The sequence below is a fragment of the Ipomoea nil genome, unplaced genomic scaffold (genome assembly GCF_001879475.1).
Source record: "Ipomoea nil cultivar Tokyo-kokei standard unplaced genomic scaffold, Asagao_1.1 scaffold2805, whole genome shotgun sequence".
Classification (NCBI taxonomy): domain Eukaryota; kingdom Viridiplantae; phylum Streptophyta; class Magnoliopsida; order Solanales; family Convolvulaceae; genus Ipomoea; species Ipomoea nil.
The window spans coordinates 1648568-1671151 of NW_017619233.1; the positions used below are offsets into that span (position 1 = coordinate 1648568).

General features: G+C 34.8%; 2 protein-coding genes across 10 annotated transcripts; one reads left to right on the forward strand and one right to left on the reverse strand.

The window, feature by feature from the left end:
* Positions 1-11068: 11068 nt before the first annotated feature.
* Positions 11069-15488, reverse strand: LOC109158285 (lisH domain-containing protein C1711.05-like). Of its 8 annotated transcripts, XM_019306200.1 has the most exons (7): positions 15296-15488; positions 15033-15097; positions 14112-14335; positions 13445-13806; positions 12331-12373; positions 11625-12132; positions 11069-11519 (listed from the first exon to the last, which is right to left on the reverse strand). In XM_019306200.1, the coding sequence occupies exons 3-6, from the start codon at positions 14230-14232 to the stop codon at positions 11663-11665; spliced, it is 996 nt and encodes a 331-aa protein (XP_019161745.1). In that variant the 5' UTR covers positions 14233-14335; positions 15033-15097; positions 15296-15488; the 3' UTR covers positions 11069-11519; positions 11625-11662. The 8 variants fall into 8 exon arrangements, with proteins under 8 accessions (XP_019161745.1, XP_019161744.1, XP_019161748.1 ...); XM_019306199.1 differs by having other exon boundaries at positions 11069-12132; positions 15323-15488; XM_019306203.1 differs by having other exon boundaries at positions 11069-12132; positions 14112-14403; positions 15323-15488.
* A 1805-nt stretch (positions 15489-17293) lies between these two features.
* On the forward strand, positions 17294-21575 carry LOC109158336 (protein SAD1/UNC-84 domain protein 1-like). Of its 2 annotated transcripts, XM_019306280.1 has the most exons (3): positions 17294-17570; positions 17745-18488; positions 21045-21575. In XM_019306280.1, the coding sequence occupies exons 1-3, from the start codon at positions 17379-17381 to the stop codon at positions 21342-21344; spliced, it is 1236 nt and encodes a 411-aa protein (XP_019161825.1). In that variant the 5' UTR covers positions 17294-17378; the 3' UTR covers positions 21345-21575. The 2 variants fall into 2 exon arrangements, with proteins under 2 accessions (XP_019161825.1, XP_019161824.1); XM_019306279.1 differs by having other exon boundaries at positions 17294-18488.
* Positions 21576-22584: the final 1009 nt, after the last annotated feature.

The following is a 22584-nucleotide window of genomic DNA, read 5'->3' on the forward strand; positions in this document are numbered from 1 at the left end:
ATTCTATATGTACTCTTATTTTTTGCTTTATCATGCTTTGATTGTTTAATATAAGGGATAAAGTACAAATAAGTCACTGAACTATTTGGGATAAAGCAATTAAGCCATCGAACTCAAATAACCCCCAAATAAGTCATTGAACTCGAAAAAAAAGAGCAATTAACATTTTTAACAGGTTAACTCCAGGTTTTTGCTGACTGAATTGCCAAATGTTTATTTTATTTACGTTTTTTTTTATTATTATAATCCATCTACATAGTAATATATTTTAAAGTAATTATAATCAAAGTAGTTTTGTCTTGTCTAGATCTAATTTATTTATTTATTATTTTTTTTAAAACAAAAGATCTAGTGAAAAAATAATAATAATAAATAAACAAATCAAATCTCGATAAGACAAAACTACTTTGCTTATTTTTTTGAATGCTACTGGTTCTATTACAATGTAATATTTGTTCGTATACTTTCTCAACCTACTAACACACAAAGAACCAATAACGCCTCCACTGAGGCTCGAACTTATAACCTTCCAAATGGAAATCCAACCCGGATACTAATAGACCACATAGTCTTGGTAACTATTTTGCTTATAATTATTTTAAAATATAATACTATCCAAGTGGATAATATTAATAAAAAATAATAATAAACGTAAATAAAATAAACATTTGGTAATCCAATCAGCAAAAATCTGGAGTTTACCTATAAAAAATGTTAATTACTCTTTTTTTAGGGTTCAATGGCTTATTTGCTCTTTTTTTTTTCGGATTCAATGGCTTATTTGAGGGTTATTTGAGTTCAATGGCTTAATTGCTGTTTCCCAAATAGTTCAGTGGCTTATTTGTACTTTATCCTTTAATATAATAGGTCATGATTTGTATTTATTTCTTCTTTTTTTTTTCTCCAATAAAATTTGAACACGAGAGTAAAAGTTGAGAGTATATTTTTGGAGTCTAAATAGTATTTTTGTAATTATTGGGAATTGTCAATTGACTAATTAAACTTTTATTTAATTATGACCGAACATTTTTTTTGGGGTGCAATGGACCGTCTGACCGGACATTATCAATTTGCCATAATTTGTCATTATCAATCATTATATTGTGTGGACCATGGTCCACACAAATTATGTAGATCATATTTTGTATACTGTAAAATAATGTACATTCAGTACAAAAATAATATACATTATATTTAGGGGATGAACATTATTTTTGTATTGAGTGTACATTACATTGTATAATGTACATTCAGTACAAAAATAATGCACATTTAATATATTAAAAATGTACTTTTTGTTATTGTCCACATAACACTGTGGACCATGGTCCACGCACTAATTTGCCATTATTAATTGTCAATTCCATGTATTCAATTAAGTCAATAGCCAATCTTCTTATTTAATAAAATTTTTTATGATACCTGTTGGTTTCACGAATATTGGGTAGTCGAACGGCAGACCACACAATCGTAAAATAATTTTAAGAAAGGAAATAAAAGAGCAAACTAACAGAGTTATTGCAATAGAATTAGATTTTGAATCCCTTTCAATGTGCTCTCAGGGAGTATCTGTACAAGATTTACATGCCTTGGAAAGGAAACAAAAAGAGTTAACAAATTTGATATTAAGAAAGCTTCATAAACTGCCATACTTCTTTCCTAATATTGAAAAGGGAAATCTCGTCCAAAACTCGGAGGAAATTCCTGAAAAATATCCTCTAACCGCCTTTGGGTATGGCATCCAGTTGGGCGCACCACCCCGACCGCCTGCTATGAGGTGGGCGGCCAGGCCTAGACGATCCCAACGCCCCGGGGCGAGGAACCTGGCTACTGAGCCCTTCAAGACTTTTGGGTAACGTGGTCAAGCTGCAAGCTCCGAGTGCTGAGATATGTTCCTGACTGGGTACCCTACTCAAGGGTATCCATCAATATCTTTTTTATATTAAATACTTTGTATTTTGATAGAAGTTTTTTTAATATATTATTTTATATTTTATATTTGTAATTATAAATGAAGGCCTAATTAAATTATCGCATAAGGTGTCAATTACCCTGTAGTGTGATGACATCTCAATTATCATTCTAAATAAGTGGTCATGTTTGAGAAAGAATAGAACATATATAACTTCGTAAAGAATTATGAATATTTAAAAAAAAAACAAAAAAAACAAAAAAACAAAACAAAACAAAAAAAAAAAAAAAAAAATTATCCCATAGGGTTCGGATACTCATTATTTAAGAAGCATCCAATTTATGACATTTCACATTTGGAACATTTGCGACAGCGACCTGCTAAAAACCACAACATCGAACAGAGAATATAGTCACTCTTAATACTGCCGCCCACTCATAGATATTAAATGGTACGGGTACAAAGTAGAATGAAGTTCCAGCCTCTTTTTTTTTTTTTTTTTCTTTTTTTTATTGGCAGATGGATAAATAAGTCCGAATTATTTGAAAACATTCAATTGCATTCTCAAATTATTAAAAATAACAACAAAAAAAAAAGTTTTTAAGTATATATTTGAACATTGAAAAAAGTGCAATTAACACATTACTAAAGAGTTAATTCCAGCAATGGTCCACTGACTATATTGATTTTTCAAATTTAGTCCTCGTCTTTTAATTTGAACAAATTAAACCCTTGACTATCAAAATCGTTCCACCATTAGTCCTTCCGTCAACTTAGTGTTAATTAGACGTTAAAAACATGGTATAAAATCGTCCATTCATATGCTTGGTCTTTCCTGCTCCCACCTAGCTCAAAAAGTCAAAGACAAACCTTACTGGTGCATGCATGTAAAGATAGCTTCTCAATCACAACAAAGTGGCAAGACAAGAGAGATAGGACACTTGAGATTTGCATGATATTCTTGCACAGTTGTTGGTCTCTTCTCTCATTGATGGCGGCTACGGGGCGAGAACCGGCAACCTTCTTGTATAGCGGCGAGCTCCGGCGCAGCTGGAACTTCCGACGACGGTAACTTTTAAAATAATTAAGGGGGCTAATATGAGTACAAAAATAATTCAAGGGAGAAAGTGTCATTTTCCCTAATAATAATATAGCTCTTTTCACCTTTTTGTTTTCAAATAAGGTATTTTGATCATCTTGTCACTTGTAATTTAGTGACATCATCCTCCTCATATGAACACTTATACTAATTTATCATGTATTGTTATAAACTAATAAATCTTTAGAATATAATTAATAAGTATAGAAAAATGTTACTTAATTAAATTAAACTAAACTTGAATGGTGGATCTTTTCCAGAGTGGTTCTAAAATGCTATGGATTTATTAACATCAGATATTCTTGTTAAAGTGGTTGCAGTGCTATATCACATTTGGAGTGCGAGGAACGACGCGGTCTGGGAAGCGTGTATGCAGCCCACGTCCGTGTTTGGAGGCATGTTGCTGCTGCCATCACTGCATGGGAAGCTGCCGCGGTGCCACCGGCTCATCCTCCTACACAGCAGCAGACGCTACCACAATTGCAACCAGATGGTTTACGTTGCTTCTTCGACGCGACTTTCTTCGTGAATTCGGGTAGGGCGTGCTTCAGGGCAGTCCTATTCTCGGCAGAGGGTCAGTTCTTGGCTGCCGCAAACGGTCTGCTGCCATTCTCGACGACGCTCACAGCCGAATCCCTTGCTTGCAAAGAGGCGCTATCTTGGTTGAGAGATCGTGGGGTTGAATTGGTAGCCTTTCCCAGGGATTGCTCGGCCCTTCACCGTTTCATCAATAGCTCGGGGAGCTTGCCTAGATCTTATGTTGGAGTGGTTAGTGAGGATTGTAAGGCTGCAATGTCCTTATTAGTTACTTGCTCTTTATTTTTAGTGCCTAGACAGTTAAATTTAATTGTTCATTCTTTAGCTACTAAATCCTCTTCTCAGGTTGGTTTTCTGTACTAGGACTCTGTCCTGACTTTGTTGCTTCGCTTTTGCATTAATTGAATTTTACCTTATTGCTTTCAAAAAAAAAAAAAAAAAAAAAAAATACTTTTAAGTACTCTATTACACTTCTGCCTTATTAGTTTTTACAATATTTTATTTAATTAAACATTTGAAATAATCCTAACGTTGATGGTGGGCCTAAATAATAACATAAACAGAAAAGAATTAATTTTGTACAATTATATGTTTGAAATGGCTCTCATAGTCTCATACAAATTTAAAGTTTTAATGAGAAAAGTAAATTTATATGGTTATATACCTTCATTTGCTCTCATGAAAAGTTGAAAACTTCCATATAAAAATCTAAATTGGATTCTCTACCTTTTTGCTTTTTGATTTTGCTTTATGCGTATGGCATCATTGGCAATTTGGCATGGCGAATCCTTTAATTTTGGAAAACGGCCAACAAGCTAAGCATATTCTATTTTAACGATGTTGAAGACTCGATCTATAGACATGGCTTATCATTATTGTTAGAGCATCCCATTAGTGAACCCAAAATGGGTTTTTGTCCGTCCAAGTAAGAAAGAGAAAGGAAAAGGAAAAAGAAAAACACAGAGAGAAAAGAAAAATAAAATTTATCAGAAGAAAAAGACTCGCTCAGCGAATACATGTGAGTCACAAGCCCGTTAGGAGTGCAAATTGAAAAAGAATAATTTTATATATTGCAACTACTAACTATTATGTAATAGGAGTAATTTTTCCAATTTAAAATAAATAAAAATGTAAAATTAATACAAATTATAAAAGGAAAGTTGCCAACAAAACAAATAAACATGACACGTCAAAAAAAAAAAGGAAAAAAAAATTACATAAGTGACAACTTTCTATAATATGTAAAATTGGCTAGCTCAACCAAATAATTATAAGTTTAATGATCGAATTAATTTTTTTAAAATTTAATTGCTTAATCGCACTATTGTAACTAATTTAAGAATTTTTTATTTTTTTTTTGAAAATTATAATTAATTTAAGAATTTATTTGATCATTTTCTCTTCTTTTTTTTTTTTTAAGCCCAGAGTATAAATATATTAGATTGGGAATTACTCCATGTATTCCTTGATTTTTTATTTTTTTTTAAGATGTATTCCTTGATATAGGACGAAATATATTTTGATTGTGTTTCAATATACAATCAACATATTAATTAATTAGATTAGCTTTCACCTACCTAGTAGGCTAGTACTACGCATAATATATTTTCTCCCACCTAAAACAATTTGTGAGTGTAGTGTATAAATCATCATTAACGACTGAGATAATAAACAAATAACTCCATTAGCAATTCTTTAACAAACACATAATGGTACATATTTGCATATTCCTTCTTCAGGAGGAAAACACTCAGTCAATAATATTCAAATCATACAAAGACTTTAGTAGTTTAATGATACACATTGCCATTTTTCACTTTCCTTATTTCAAAAGTTTTGAATCCATCAGGGATTTACAAATAAATATTAGCGTCTACCGACCGGTAAGTTTGCGGTCATGACACTCATCAACTGCATATCTAAATTTATAATTCACTGCCAATAATGTTAATTTGCGGAACGTAATGCCATATGTTGTGGGAGAGAATATTTGATCAAAATTAATTCAGGGTCTCTACGTAAACCCTTAAGCTACCAGTCTCGCTTTATATCATACCACCATATTGTTTGTATTTCTCGTTCGTACAAACACCCATTTGTAACCTACAGGGTTAACATTAAATGGTGTACGTGTTATAAAGAGAATACAGTTTTAGCGAGCTGAGCTGTACATGCCTTAATTGCTCCGTTATACATAAAAAATACCAAGGCACAACTGGTGCCTAGCTCTGGATCCAGATTCTCATATAACGAGAACAATTTGTAAAGGCAATTTTGTTGTCGACAACTATAACATTTTTCATAAATTTCTCCCATATATATAAAATAATGGCAATTTCTAATTCAACCAGACTCTAGACATTTCCCAAAGATATTTTTATCTGGTCGTTCCGCATCCCCAGTATTATAATTTTGGGTGCGCCTAAATTTTTACTGGGGTTTTCGCATTCAGGACGAATGTCTTCACGACATACTTCTTTAAGCGATTTCAAGAGTGACACCATTTTCTGCTAGATTTAGCTTTCCGCGGATTATACCAACATGTCTCCACGCTTCTGGCGTCAAGGAGCATTGGTAGATATATATGGTCCAAGTTGGGGAAAATATATAGGACCTAGTCACTCTTTTTATGAGTATATATATTGGCAGATTAATTATCTACTGAACTTCTAGTTCAGTTTACTTCTTCTGAACTTCTAGTTCAGTCTACCTAGTACGTGGATTTAAATATTGAAGATCAATCATTTATAGAATTTCTCGGCATTCTATAAAATTTGAGATCTTATCTCCCCCTAATGCCGTGAAATGATCTTCATAAAGTGTGCAGTCAGCGTACCTAATTATATATTGATCCCTTATCATGGGCTCTAAGAATTTAAATAACAGACAGAGGTTTATAATAAACATATACATGCCCACAAAGGTACGCTATGGTAGTGATATAGGAAATAGACTGCACACTGTGAATAAAACGCAGATGGGAAATGTTTGGTTCTATACCACGTACTAGGTTCTAGGGGAAATAAATGCAGTAGGTCAGATTGCGATAACCACAATAGCATATAAAACTGATGTCCCCAACAAGAAAAAAATATATATATAATCAGATATGAAAGCATACATATCAATTGATATTACAAGGGTACACAACAATCATAGGGAAGCTGTGAAGCTTGCCAAATAAAATATATCTTCAAGATCTCTCAAAAATCCTTATCCTCAACTTTACATTAGTTCACTCACCGGTTTGGGAATTGCTTCGTGCAAATTCACATGATATAATTCATTCCCTCATTTGCTTCGGGCAAACTAATATGAAATAATTTAGTCCTTCGTTTGCTTCAGGCAAATTGATATGATATGATCCATTCTCTCGTTTGCTTCGGGCAAACTGATATGATATAATTCGCTTCTAGCTTTCAAACCAATAATATCTAAATCAATCATATCATGTATGACAATAAGTCAAAGATCATTTTTATAAAGGAGTATACCACTCCATAAACAGCACAGAATTGTGCTAAGCCATATTTTGAGAGGATTTTGTCATGTTGACATCATAAATTTAGTCAAAAGATGATTATCATAATTTGTTGATAATAGAAATCCTTCCGGGATTGATATAGGATTTATGGAAAAAAATAATAATTCAATTTTGAATTAACAACCAGTCAATTGCATACGAGAGTCATATTGCATGCATGAGAACAAAATTGAGTAAATACGCATGCAAATTAAGAGAAGTAACTCTGAGAAGTAAACTTCCCGAATAGTACATTTCAAATAGTTAATCCGAGTAGTAAAATCAGCAAAGTAAAATCACTTTGCCCTCATAATAATTTGCATCCAAAAATAACTTAACTTTTCGAATATTGCGGTCATGAATTTACTTTTCGGATGCTTCAGGCATAAACTAGCTTTTCGGATGCTTCAAGCATAAGCTAACTACTCGGATACTTCATGCTTCAGGCATAAACTAACTTTTTTTTTTGCCATGAATATATTTTCATGCATTGTTCAAAAACATTATCATGACACCAATCATTTCTTCATCAATACCTTATCATTTCATTATCGCAATTTATCGCAATATTTGCTTCAGGCAAATTAGCTAGAATCATCAAGATGATGTTCATTCTCCGATGACCAAATGCTTTGGTGTGCGGCACGTAGGGATCAATGCCCTTCAGACCCACATTGTTAGCAAATCTGCTTCTGGCTAAGATTTTGCCTCGATAAGTTTGGTCGTCCTTGAATATCTTGATCACTTTATTTCTTATTCTGAGCTCGAAACTCATACCACACTGGTTATAATCTCGACCACAACTCCTTATGAAGTTACTCAACTAGGTAACATTATGTGCTTCAGGCACCTGTGCAAAATCAACGAGACATGCATTTTGATTCTTCATCAACAACTAGTTATGTTTCTTAGCCACAAGGAGTGCTCAAATCAGCTTAGGATACTTCTCATAATTTTGTGTTGTACTACTGCTGGAGTACAAATTACTCGCATGAAAAGTTGGCAATGTCTTTTCAATTAAATATTTCTCTAAAACTTCTTGTTTAGAGTTTCACTTCTGAGACTATTTTGTGCATAGCTGAATTATAGTTAATCACTGACTTATAATCTTAAAATTAAACATGAGATTAAACTAGTCAAAATGTGTCTTGGGGAAGAACATTTGATGACTTTTGGTCAGAATAGTCCTTCAGGGACTTCCATTAATTCAAGGGGTTCTTTTTCAATCAGATACTCATTTTTAAGATGGTGGTTCAAGTGGTGACATATGAAAATGAGAGCTTGTGCCTTCTGGGCTCGGTGCTCTGTGACTTAGCAACAAAAGATTGGCTCAATTCTTTGGATGCCAAAAAAATATTTCAATATCCAAAGCCCAAATGAAATAATTGCTATCGACATGAGCGAGCTCAATAAAATCACATTTGACAATTGAATACGTAATCTACAAAACATATATCATATGTTCTCATATACATTCATAATATCACATGTTTATAGCAAAATAATGAATTTAACATCATCTAGATGCAAAATGAACTTTCCGAGATGAAGTCAAAAGATAAAATCAGAAAACAAATTGATCTTTCGAATATACACAAAAACCGAAATGGTGCAACACGAATTGGTGAGGCAAACACCAAACTGATGCAACAAGCATCGACTCGTGTTTATACCATCAACTCGTGCTACAAGCAACAAGGCACGAATCGGTGCGAAAACACCGAATTGATGCAGCAAGCATCGACTCGTGTTTATAGCATCAACTCGCGCTACAGGCAACGAGTGGTGTTTCATTTTCCAATACACCAAATTGATGCTCCCTAGTCATCAATTAAGCTTTAAAGTCTTACTCACTCTTAAGCTTCCACAAAATAAACTTTAACAATCTTAATTAAAAATCATTCATTCATTACCTAATCAGGCACAAAAACGAATTGCTAATCACATGCAAATGACATACCATAAAAGCATAATAATGCACTACAACATAGGGTATATAACATACAAAGTATGCGAAATGAAAATAATATGTATACATACATTGCATCTTCATATGAAAAGCCCCATCTATTTACACAAACATATATATCACATGCTTTTCTTTCAATTTTAAGAATCAAAAATAAAATTAGAAATATATATTCATGAATTTACACAATCATATATATACGAACCAGTATGAGCAATTCATATTTCAAATTTTAGAATCAATATGTATCATATCAATCATGCATTTCATAATCATATCAAGAGGTGTAGAATCAACATGTGCCATATAAAACATGTATTATATGAATCCTATGAACATGCTTGCCTAGTTTAAAAACATGTATTATAACAGGTTCGAGCATACCGTTCACCGAGGAATATATTGGCAATTCGTGCTGATAACGTGTTGTAATTCTGTCTATCAACTCATTAGTTCTCGCGTGATGATTGCACGGTAATAGCTTGGAGATGTGTATGTATGTATATGCGTGTATGTATAAAGAGAGAAAAAGGAGAAGAAGAAGAACACCAAATGTATGGCACAACAACCATATCATTTCATTAGCCTTCACTATTAATTTATAGGAATCCATACAACCTTTCATATCCTTAATTATAAACAATGTAATAAGTGGAAGGCAAATGAAGAAGCTCAAGATTAATGACCATAATGAAAATATTTATAACACATATTAATTAATTAGATTAGCTTTCACCTACCTAGTAGGCTAGTACTACGCATAATATATTTTCTCCCACCTAAAACAATTTGTGAGTAGTGTATAAACTTTTTTCTAAAAACATTTTTCAATAGATCCTTAACCTCTTATATATGAATGTTATTGACTCTATTATATTGTAGTATCTGTTCAAACATACTTTCTCAACCTAATAAAACACAAAGAGTCAACAACGCCAACGCCTTCACTGAGGCTCGATCTCATGACCTCCTACATAGGAGAAGTCACTACATGTCATCTGAGCACATGATACTTGGCAAATTATACCGTGCACCAGGGCGCATAATGCATTGTGCACCCTGACCCAAAACGACGCCGTTTTGTACCTTTTTGGCGTGTCTGTTGTTCACTCTTTTAAAAAAAAAAAAAAAATCATGTTTCGAATGTACAGAATCGTATAATAGAAAATATAGAATTTTATACCTGAAAACACAAAATTTTTATAACTGAAAATCTTCGAATGTACAGAATTATATAATAAAAAACACATAATCTTTTTTAAAATGATAAAAATCCCCTGTTTTAAATGTACAGAATTTTATTCCTGAAAACACATAATTTTATAACTGAATACACATACATTTTCGTCGCGTTAATTCCCCACACAACTTAACAAAACGACTTTATTTTGGGAGGCGCGGGACGCACATTGCTATGTGCACCATGGTGCACGGTATAACGATTGTTAAAAATTAAAGTGCAACACTGCATAGTATAAAACGAGCTCATCCTAATCCGTCAATTGTAACAAATGGGCCAACCCAAATGGATCAAACTTGGACTAGCCTTCAGACCAATCGTTATACCGTGCACCAGGGCGCACATTGCTATGTGCACCCCGCACCTCCCAAAATGACATCGTTTTAGTGCATTGTCCAAAAAACAATTCTCTATTTCGAGTATACATAAACTCATAACAAAATGCACAGAAACTCATAATTGAATACACATAATTTAACATGATACATAATACACAGAAACTCTTAACTGAATACACAGAAACTCTTAACTGAATGCACAAAAACTCATAACACAATACACAAAAACTTTTAACTGAATACACATAATGGGATTTTGGCCGTCTGAACGGACAAAATAACGTCAGCAATTGAAACGCGCGCATTTTGTGCCTAGACGCACATAGCAATGTGCGCCGTGGTGCACGATATAAATTGCCCCTGGGTCTAACCCGTCCGTTTGAAACCAGTAACATAAACCAAACATGCAAAATTGTAAGCAGCTGCTTTAATCATGATAACAAGAAAAAATACAAAAACATGTGAAGATCCACTCATCTCCAACATTACTAACATGTAATTATGCACTAATGTCAACATGTAGAAGGAAGATATGCTATTTGTTTTGGAATTAGCAAAAATAAAAAATAAAAATAAAATAGAACAATTCAAGCTGGAAAAACAAAAATAAAATGTCCAAATCACAAGAGCAGATAGAGTCATTCCCGCGTTTACATCCATGTCGAAATCATTAAATCAAGCATCCCCGAGTATCGCTGCCTCCATACATCCAAAGGGAGCCTACTAGGTTGACACCATTAGTGAAAGAATCCATGTCAACACATTGAGGAATTCGGATGGAAGTGCTCTTTTAACACAACAAATGAATCCACAAGGCTACCGTTTACAGCGATAATTAGTAGTTTTAACAGCAGGAACTGATGAGAAGAGTAAACTGAAGTGGGGGCATGCCAATACCAGACTGAAAATATGCAGATGGCATCAAATTCTTATATAGAACTAACTGTTTCAGCATCACTAGACCATAGAACTGGATATTGGGTAATAGATAGACCTCTAAACGCACCTTGGCAACAATGGCAGGATCCTGATGGTATAAAATTCTCAGATAGAATTGACAGTTTCAGCATCGCTACTCTCGCTGTCACTACTGCCACTGCCACTTGCACTTCTGCTTCTGCTACTGCTGCTGCTACTGCTGCTGCTGCTGCTGCTGCTCTCACTCCCGCTGCTACTGCTGGAACTTGAAGTGTGTTCACCACGTTCTTCTGCATTCACCTGTGCTCTAAGCTCTTCTGCTGCATTACGGCCCTTATCATCATCGTCACTTGCATCCACATCCGCAATTTCATCATCCATATCATTCTGATGCGGTATGTTAATGTCAATACCAGTATCGATTTCTTTCACTATAATATCCCCTCCTCCATTAGCTGCTGTATCAACCTCTACATCATCATTCAATATATCCAACTGTTCATCCAAGTCATCACTCTTGGCCTCAGGTGATGCATTTATTTGATTAGCATGTGAAGATGGATAATCAGCAGCTTTCTCATTTTTAGGTCTTGTATCTACATCCAAAAAAGAAAACAGTAAGGAACCATTGTCATTATTGACAAGCATCAAACCAACAGGCAAGTATCCAACTCATATATACACTTGTTCCGATCAACAGAGACACTCTTGGATTTAAGGTAAATCAAGGAAGCACAAAACCAGCTTGGTAGCTTACATAAATCCAATGAAACCATTTAAATGAAAATTCATACCTGAGCTTTTGATGTCACCAACTTCAATTCGTTCAACCTCAAGCTGTGCAGACAAGCAACATAAGAGTTTAAGTGGGTGGCACAACTGGTGGAGGGACACTTTACTAATATAATGCAAGGAAATAGAAAAACCAATCCTTTATTTCCTATTATGCAATGAAAATAATATAATAAAACAATGGGATTTAAATAAGCATGATACTATAACCAGAAATCAGAGGCTAAAGAAATATAAGATCTCAAATCTGAAGTAGCTACACCAAGAAATATAAGAGAGAAGGAATCAGTGTTTCTAATACTTTTTTTTTATATCGCTAAGTTAAAGTTGAAATCTTAATCACTTGAGCAGCAAATTATATATGCATAACCAATGCATGCTTAAAGGTAGACATATTAGAAATCCAACAACATCCTTGCAAATACCAAGCCAAAGAGAATCATTGGTTCTAAGAAAATCTAATTTTTATCGCCAAAATGTGGGAAATACCAAACTCACACCAGTTATTTAAACCTAATTGCACTAGCAAAAGTGTCAGATACCAAAAAAAAGTACTAGCTCTCCCTAGAAAGCAATGAAAGAAATAAGACAAGGCACTACATGCTCATTATGATATGATAATCATATACTTCAAATGTCATTCAATGGATTTCCATTTTATAGCAGCACTGCAGCATTAATCCTTTATGAAGATATTCTAGGAAAAAGTTCGGCATAAGACAGCCACAAACTGAAAATCACAAACCTCATCTAGCAGTCAACCCATTTCCAGTGACAAATATTTCGGCATGGGTTTCAAAGTTGAAACTACAAAGAAAACAATGGGATACGTCCAAGGTGTAATGCATAGAGTTAACTTAGAAAATTTCTGTTCCTTTTTTCTAACTTGCTATACAGAATTGCAGATTTTATCAGTATACACTTCATGAGAACATCAATCCTGTTGTTCAAACCTGTCAAGGCCATACCTTAACCATATAATAATATGACATCTTCAGATTTACATTTAGGTACATAATTCTGAAATATTTCATCTTGTGATACATATCATTTTATTCAAATTACCAAAAAGATTTAAAGGTTAAAGTAGAAACAATTCAGCAAAGAGGAACTCACAGGTAGAGCACGAGCAACATTATTCTGTGACTGGAAATTAGGTGCTTTGACAACTGGTGGTGAACTTGTCTCTGCAGTTGCACTCGCAAAAGTAGAAGCAGAAGCAGATACAGCCGCAGATTCTCCAGGGAGCCGAACATGTTTCAACCGCTTGACTGCCCGGTGCAGCCTCTCCAACCGGAACGTCTCACCATCAAAAAATAGAACAGCATCATTCTCTTTGTAATCCTCACTACTCCCCTCAAAGCTAACCTTGGGCTTCCCAGGCTGACTGTTCTGAAATTCAACAGTAACCCTATTATCCTTGTTCTTGTGTAGTTTTCCAGATTGGTTTTTGTCAATTGAAGCCGGTTTAAACTCATCTGCAAAGGTTTAAACAATATAAACTACCATTGCATTAAAAACGTACACATTAACCATCAATCCACAATTAAGAAATCACATAATGTGAAACATAGAAGAAAGGAAAAAAATCAAATTCGCTATGTCAACAGCAGAAAGGTGACATTTGCACAAATTTATCATTTTTAATCAACTACAAAATAGGCTCAACTCAAAAAAACAAAACAAACAAAAAAGAACAAAAGAAATGTGCCGTGGATATATATGTATAATTAAACAGATATGCAGACACACACATATATATACAGAGGAGAGAGAAACATACATCGTAAAGTGCAGAACTTGGAGGAAGGATGCGGTTCTTTGAATGAAGAGCCTAGCGTTAAATTGTACCATTGATCAGGTTTTGGGGCAGTGTTTGGTTCATCTTTATTGTTGATGTTCATCTTCTTCTAAGTTCAAACTCTATTACTTTGTGTCTTGGTACTTCAACTTTTAGCCAGCAACGGCCAAAGGCTGTTGGGTTGAAGTCTAGAGTTCAATAGCGCCCTGATTTTTGTGACAAACAAAAGAATGGTACTTCAACCTTCTATTCAACCAACTAAAAAGTGAAAGTTCTGCAAAAATCAAAATTACATCAACTAAACACAACAATTACATATTTATACAAATTTCATTTTTTAAGGTGTAGTACATCACCTTCATTAATGATCTCTTGAAACTAACATGTTATCCATAGTTCTTCTAACTTAAGTTACAATGTGACTGATGTTAGACTATATTGATGAGATTTATGGCAACATTGTGATATTATATTATTTGATATCGCAGTCGTATGATATGCTATGATATATTATATAGAAATGAAACTACATTTCTCACTGTTCTGATATTGTATATTTTACAATCCTCGACTATGATTTTCTGTTACAACTTTCAATGTAAACTCACAAGTCAGCATGATAATAAACAAAAACATCAAAGATGTAAACTTCTGTAAGTTGTAAATACAGCATTAAGAACCTATTCAATGGCATAGATTTAAGAGGTTTCTTCTAGTTGTTCATATATTTAGGGTGAATCAAACACTGTTGCTTAGCAGGCATTTATAACTACACAAAGCATTTCATTATGCCTTCAAAAGTAACACAAAATAGCACATTTAGTTATGCCCATACTTTCTGCGAGGATGCAAAAGCGGAATTCAACGAGTCAGAGATCCAAATTTAGGGTTAAAATCAATTACCTGGGGTCGTTCTCGTCACTTCTTGCTTCGGCCTTCTCTCCTCCTCGCCTCAGCAAACCCTAAACCTGAAGAAGTGAATAAAATTGGATTCCTAATTAGAACCAAAATCCAACAACAGTTCCCAAATTATAAGAAAGATTAGTGGGCGAAAGAGAATATATAAGAAAATAAGGCGTTCGAGCTATTATTATAAGCAAAATAAAACGTGAAGTAGAAAAATAAATTAACCATTTAAAATTAAAAATCAATTTTAAAGCATTCACATGGCCAGAAGGTGAGGCTAGAAGTACGCGGCGGCGAGCAGCCGTGGTCGGAGATTCCAGCGGGAAATTAAACACAGGCGGCTATGGCGTCTGAAGGTGGCTGTTGAAGCTTCGATCATCGGCTATGGCGTCCGAAGGTAGCCGAAAAGGTGGACTCTTGATGCTGAAATTCTGCGTCGTTATAGCAGAGGGAGGTGGGGTATGGGATAGGTAAGATCATCAATCAATTTTGTAAAATAAAGACTCTACTCAAAGAGGTAAAAGAGGATAAAATAAAAGTTATGAGATTTTTAAAATCTTTAATTAGACATGTTTGGTTAATAAAATATAGGCTAAAGGTTATCACGTACTGTGAACTATTATTGATTATTCAGTTTTATTTAGAGTCATAAATTATAATTTTTGACTCTTTTTAGATGTGTAGATTATATACAATAATAAATATACTCTTTTTTCATTCTTACATAATTTTTGAATGAGTTAATTCCAGCAATGGTCCTCCGACTATATTGATTTTCAAAAATTAGTCCTCGATTTTTAATTTGGACACTTTATGTCCTTTGACTTTCAATTTCTTCCAATTGAGGTCTTTTTGTCAGATTACGATAAATTAGACTTTAAATGAAAGAATAAAGTAGTCATTTCATCTGTCTAATATATATCTTTAAAGTACTTATTTGTAAATAGGGCATATCTTAAAAATTAGTATTACATATAAAATTGGACAGTAAGAGTATTTTATTAATATGACTTTTAACAAAAACAAAGCCAACAAAATAAAAATAATAATTCCAACAATTTCATAGAAAATGCAACTCAAACAAGTTATCTCACAGTTCTGTCTCCCCAACTTGGTTTCGATTTCTTCTGTGTTTTAGGGGGGTGTATTCAATTCAGACTTTTAAAGAGTTTTAAAGGCTTTTAACGACTTTCGAAGTTTGGTGGTATTCAATTTAAACTTTTAAAGACTCTTTAAAAGTCTACCGGTATTCGATTCAGACTTTTCAAAAGTCTTTAAAAGTATACTGGTATTCGTTTAAGACTTTTATAAAGTCTTTAAAAGTCTACTGGTATTCAAATATTTATCAGCTTTCATAGACTCTATCAGAATAGGATTTCTGTAGACTTTTTCTTCATTAATATAAATAGATGAAATCCGACCCTCCAACCCCAAACTTTTCAATTTTCTCTACAGACTTTTTCCTCTATCTAAACCAGACAATTTTATTTTTATCAATTTCTATCAAATTTTCCGGTACGTTTCAAACTTTTCATAATAATTTATAATTATTTTTTATTATTATATTTTATGCAATTTTGTTTTGTTGCTGTTCGCAGCAAATTTGCTTGCTGCTGTGAACAGCAAGCTTGCCAAGCTTGCTGTTCCCAGCAACAAACATGCTGCGAATAGTAGCAGCTTGCTGTTATTCGCAGCAGATTTTAACTCTACTTAAATCTGCTGCGAACAGTAGCATCATCTTGTTGCTGTTCGCAGCAAAAATCTTTTATAATTTTTTTATAAATTGTAGAATTAATATATTTATTTTTTTATATATAATTAACATAATTTTATGTTATTATATGTTCATTAATTATTAATGTATGTATTTGGTTAAGTTGAATTTTTTGAGAGATTCTTATTATGTATAATATACTCTATTTTTGTGACAATCAATATTTATTTTTTATTTTTTTTGCAACACATTAATTTAAAATATATTTTTTATAAGAGAATTATAAATAATGTATTAATAAAAGTTATGGAATGTTTTGTAAGGGTGTATTCAATTTAGAGTTTTAATAACTTTTGTAGACTTGTTAATATGAAAAAGTTTTTAAAAGTCTATAAACATTTGTTCTATGGATTTTTAAAGACTCTTAATAAGTTAATAAAAGTTTAAAAGATTCTAGAAAAGTTTACAAAAGTCACTTAAAATTCATCACTTTAAAAGTCTTTGGAACTCTTTAAAAGTCTTGATTGAATACACCCCCTTAGGGTTCATCGATTTTTTCATTTACTACTATTAATTTTTTTTAAAGCTTCAATCGTTTATTCTTTCTTATTTTGGTAAAAGATTAATCAATGTCAGCTTCCACAATGTCGATCACTGCCAATCCCGCCTCCGTCGCCTACCGGCGCCGAGCCGCCATTGAGAAAAAGCAGCCGCCTACCGCCTTGGACTTAGCCGCCGCCAACGCCGCGGCTGCCGTCACTCCTCCATCCACCGGCTACGATGGACTCGCGGCCGGCGGTGCTGATATTAAAGAGCTTAACCATCATTCCGTACGAACCGAAACTCAAAATGCAGTTCAAGTGGTGAAGAAGCCCTCGCCTACCTCCAATGGCGTCGTGCATTTCTCTCGCCGCGCGGGGACCGCGAAGAGAGTTTCCAAGCCCGCGAAACCGAGATGGCTGACGGTAGTCAGTGTATTCACTAAAAATTTATTGCTATTGCTGATCCTCGTGGGTTTGGTTGAAATGGTTCGGAGATTGGTTATCGATTCGCGCACTCGAAGCAGTGAAGGCCTCGCCGTGATGCCTGGGGATTTCGAGGGAAAGTTAGCAGAGATGGAGGCGTTTGTGAAGGAGATCACTACAATGATGCAAGTTCAAGTAGATGTGATCGACAAGAAGCTCGAAAACAAAATTAGAACTGTAAAAGGGGAATTTAGTGAAAAGCTTGAGGGAAAAGAAACAGAATTGGAATCGAAGCTCAAGGAATTGGATGGGAGAACTGGGAATTTGGAGACATTGATGAGCAAAACGGAAGCAACAAATTGGCTGTCAAAAGAAGAGTTTGATAAGTTCCTGGAAGAGTTCAAGGAGAGGAAAGGCAGTGAGGTAAGCAATGTGAATTTGGATGAGGTAAGGGTATATGCTAGGGAGATAGTGGAAAGGGAGATTGAGAAGCATGCTGCTGATGGGTTAGGGATGGTGGACTATGCCTTGGCTTCTGCTGGGGCAATGATAGTGAAGCATTCGGAGCCCTATAACATTGGAAAGGGAGGGAGTAGCAGTTGGTTTCCATTAACTAAGCAGAATACAGTTCATATGGATGCCCAGAAGATCCTGACACCAAGTTTTGGAGAACCTGGGCAATGTTTTCCACTTAGAGGGAGTCGCGGGTTTTTCCAGGTCAGGCTCCGGAGAGCCATTATTCCAGAAGCTGTGACGCTGGAACATGTTTCTAAGGTGATTCACTTTCAAACTATTCAGTACTAATTTTAAAGCAGTAGCTGTTCATAGTTTCTTCTTTCCAAAATAACAGCATTGTGGTGTAGATATTTGGTTGAATTATATATATTCCATATTATTTTGGATTTATGTGGACATAATTCCATGATCTTACTTTAGTTAGTTCTAAACTGGATTTCAGGGTTAAAATATATTTGTAATAAGACCAAAACTTGAAACATTAAACTATATGTTGAATATTGCTTCTCCCACTTCCCCTCCACATGTTAAGGGTCTTGTTGTCGAAGAACTCTCTGTTCAGTGACTTTGAAAGTTTTACTGGATTGGTAGGGTGTTTAGGTTAAAACTGGCTCCTGTATATTCTGTATTTTATTGATGTTGTTTGCAATATATATAGCTACTACCTCCCAAAAGAGGAAAGAAATATTATCTATTTTTAAGAAGGAAAACAACCAATTTTTTAGGGGGCTTTGGGTGTTGAAAACATATTGCTGTATGACTCTCTTAAGAGAACTACTATTGTTGGGCCATGGATCATGAGTGCCATGTAGAGTTGTGATAAGCCTTTCTGCTATGAAGTTCTTAGCAATTTATGAATTATGATGACAACTCAAAGTGCCCCTTGCAAAATTATTATGTAGATTGCTGTGGAAGTAGTTAAATTCAATACATGAGCCAGAACTTATACATATCTGTCAGAACATGTGGCTGGAACTAGTGTCCTTTGTTTCCTGTGCGGCTGTGCCATGATGCTTGATCTGGTGGACCAATTACATGTCTGAATCTAAGATTCATAGTGGTGATTTATTATAGCTGATGCAATGTTTGGCCTTCGTAGCTTGCTATTACCTTCAAGATTGTAGCAGTACAATCACTACAATGGCAGTTTCAAAATCATCCCTTATAATAGTCTGTGAAAATTGCTAATATTAATTCTTTATATTCAAAGAGTAAAACTATACATCTACACTGCACCCATAAAATAAAGAGGGAAACTATAATATTCAAAATTATGAGTTTGTCTGTGGCACCAACCTAAGGACCAATTTTTTTTTTGTGAAATCATTAGACATGATTGCTTCAATCACTGCTTACTGCATGCCAATGAGACTCAGTAAGAAACTGGGACTGGTAGCTATGTTATTTCAATTCAATGTTTTGGGAAATTACTTTAGAGTAATGCTACAAACCCCTCCTGTATTTTCCTTACAAATTTCCCCTCCTGATGTGTCATAATGTGGTTGGTAGTTAAATTTATTTATTAGGTAGTGGTGGGTTAGCCAATTCATTGGCACCCAATGAATGAAAGACACATAATGAGGGAAAAGTTTGGAGGTAAAAATCAGGAGGGGAAAGAAGCATTTTCCATTACTTTATTATTAAAAGCATCATGACATCAGGAACATTACTGTCTTGTTTTTGTCTAGGAAATTATTATTATTGTTTGGATCTTAAGTCACTGTTTGTAGATATTGCTTATAGTATATGTACTAGGCATCTGATGCTAAATGGCCTGCCTTCTTAATTGTCAAACCCTAATTATTCTGCTAGTTTTGCTTTCTCTTCTCTCTTTTACTTTTACTAGAGCTCCTATTCTCATAATATTTATCTTATACTCATTTCTACTTGTTCTTATTGAAAGTTCAAGTATTGCTGCAATTGCACAGTTTCTGCGCATTTGTTGCCTGCTGCTTGACCAAAAAAACTTGGCCTTGACTTCGTTGGAGTTATACGTCAGCCTAGGATACTCAGATATTTTATAAGACAAAAACTTTGGTTCCAGTTACTAGCTTTATCAAAGTGATAAAAGTCATTTGTAGTAGTCATCTTGAAATTGGCTCTAAAAGATTTTCAGCTTTGTAACTGTAAAAGTTCAATACCCAAAGTGAATAAAGGTGTTGTCTTGTCCTTTACGAATATTAGTAAAACACCAACATTTCATGAAACAAGCGGTAAAAATTCAAAAGCTGGCCTTGTCAACGGTGACTTGTGTAAAAGTTTGAATTAGGTCAGTTTATATCATACAGACAATCTTTTTGCAGAATATCTTCCAGTATAGTTTTTCTTTTTAGTACAGGGTGTTGTGAGCCTGTTTGCTTGTGTTAATCTCCTGTTACACATCCCGTACAGAGTAGATTTCTTCTTATGAATGACAACAAATTTGCCTCAGTTCAATTGTCATCCAGTGATTGTGAGAGAGTGGTATATAACCTGTGCATGTTGGTCAATGCACTGATTGCTGTTAATTTGGCAAATGCCTTTATTTGTTTGTTGTTGTTGTTTTTTTTTTTTTTTTTTTTGGGCATATCTGTGGGGATTAGAGATTGAATCTATGACCTTCTACCTACTACTCGAGTCACAGGTTGATGCAACATTGCAACCAGATTACAAGGCCGATAGCAATAGTAGCTTAATACCTTAAGAGTATATTGGGTTAAGGAATATATACTTTAGTGTGCGCTTTCCTGTTTGTGTCGTGCAGAGAAAATGTGTTGTGCTCTTCAAACATTTTTGTTAACTGAAACTTTTTTTTTTTTTTTTTTTGGCGAACAGAGTGTTGCTTATGATAGGTCTAGTGCTCCCAAGAAGTGCAGGGTGTCTGGATGGCTCCAAGGACAAGATACGACCGATGTAACTGCAAATAGTGAGAATATGTTTCTATTGACAGAATTTACATATGATCTTGAGAAGAGCAACGCTCAAACTTACAACGTATTAGAGTATGCAGCCACTAGTGTTGTTGACACAATTAGGTTTGACTTTGCATCCAATCACGGGAACACTTTGCATACATGCATCTACAGGTTGAGAGTACATGGACGAGAACCCAACTCCGTATCAATGCTTGCATGAGTAGGTTTGCTATTGACATTCATCTGTTGATTATTTCTTCCATTTTTTAGTAGTTCATTCGTAACCCCCCTAGGCGGTATTTGACCGGGAAATGTATCACTATGTTCCTGACATTTTACTAATTTGTTCCTGGAACCAAGATGTATATGCAGTACTAAGCTCAACAAGATAATATTCAGAAGTTCTGTAGTTGCAGACTTGCAATATATTGGTCATGCAATATACTTCACTGTAAACTGTTAAACAAAATCCTGTGTGAAATACTCTGTTGTTACTTACCATTTTGCAGACCATCACATGAGGAGAGGAAATATCTGCCTATCTGGGTGTTAACCGTTAAGTCCAAGCTTTCCGTTTGCAACCCATCTAAAGGTGTTGTGGCAAGTTGTTTATGTTTTATGTAGTACGAAGTATTATTTTAGGAGGGAAAGTAGTGGGAAACATTGCAGTTTTAGTGCCAAAATTGCTAAGCCTAATTTTCATTTTTAATTAATATGAAGTTACGAGAGAAGGGTTCAGGGCGGCCGTGCGGGGAAGGGTTCTCGTACGGTTGTGCAGTTGACACACTTTAAGCATTAAAATAGTGCACTTTAAGTATTCAAACCATGCACGCACCTTAATGTGTGGAAGAGTTGAAACATGCACGAGTAAACAACCTGATGTCTGCGGATGGTACTTGGGACGAGGACTTACTTCGTCACATCTTTGTGGAAGATGATGTTCAGAGAATTATTCAGACTCCTATATCGCCTGACCATGTTGACTCTTGGTGTTGGAAGGGTGATATACGCGGCTTGTATTTTGTTAGGCATGGCTACCGATTGTTAACTTCCACTCTCTCGTCCCTTAGTCTAGTCTCGGAGTTTACTAGTTCGAACCAGCTATGGAGTCTGAAAATCCCACCAAACATTAAGAACTTTTTGTGGCATTGCATGAGAGGTTTGGTTCCAGTGCGCGAGGCTCTCCGTGCTAAGCATGTCTTGGTTGGCGGTGGTGGCCTCCTATGTGATTCTGACACCGAATCAATTCCCCATATTTTGTGTGAATGTCCCGTTGCTTTTCAGGCTTGGGGTGGAGTGAGTGTACTGAATGGTCATTCCTTGTGTGCGTTTGTTGAGGAGGTTCTAGGCTCACATGATCAGACTCGGATTCTGTTAATGGTGGCGTGGGCTTGGACGATATGGAAAGTACGTAATGACAAGTTTTGGAATAACAAAAATTGGACTCCAGGTATGATAAT

Bases quoted from the DNA above. Each gene is read 5' to 3' on its own strand.
- LOC109158285 (XM_019306199.1), bottom strand. From the start codon at position 14,232: ATGAACATCAACAATAAAGATGAACCAAACACTGCCCCAAAACCTGAT. The intron at 13,807-14,111 runs GTATGTTTCTCT...AAACCTTTGCAG, and splicing joins CAAGTTCTGCACTTTACGAT to ATGAGTTTAAACCGGCTTCA. The intron at 12,374-13,444 runs GTGAGTTCCTCT...TTGTCTGCACAG, and splicing joins ATGTTGCTCGTGCTCTACCT to CTTGAGGTTGAACGAATTGA.
- LOC109158336 (XM_019306279.1), top strand. From the start codon at position 17,379: ATGTCAGCTTCCACAATGTCGATCACTGCCAATCCCGCCTCCGTCGCC. The intron at 18,489-21,044 runs GTGATTCACTTT...TTTGGCGAACAG, and splicing joins CGCTGGAACATGTTTCTAAG to AGTGTTGCTTATGATAGGTC.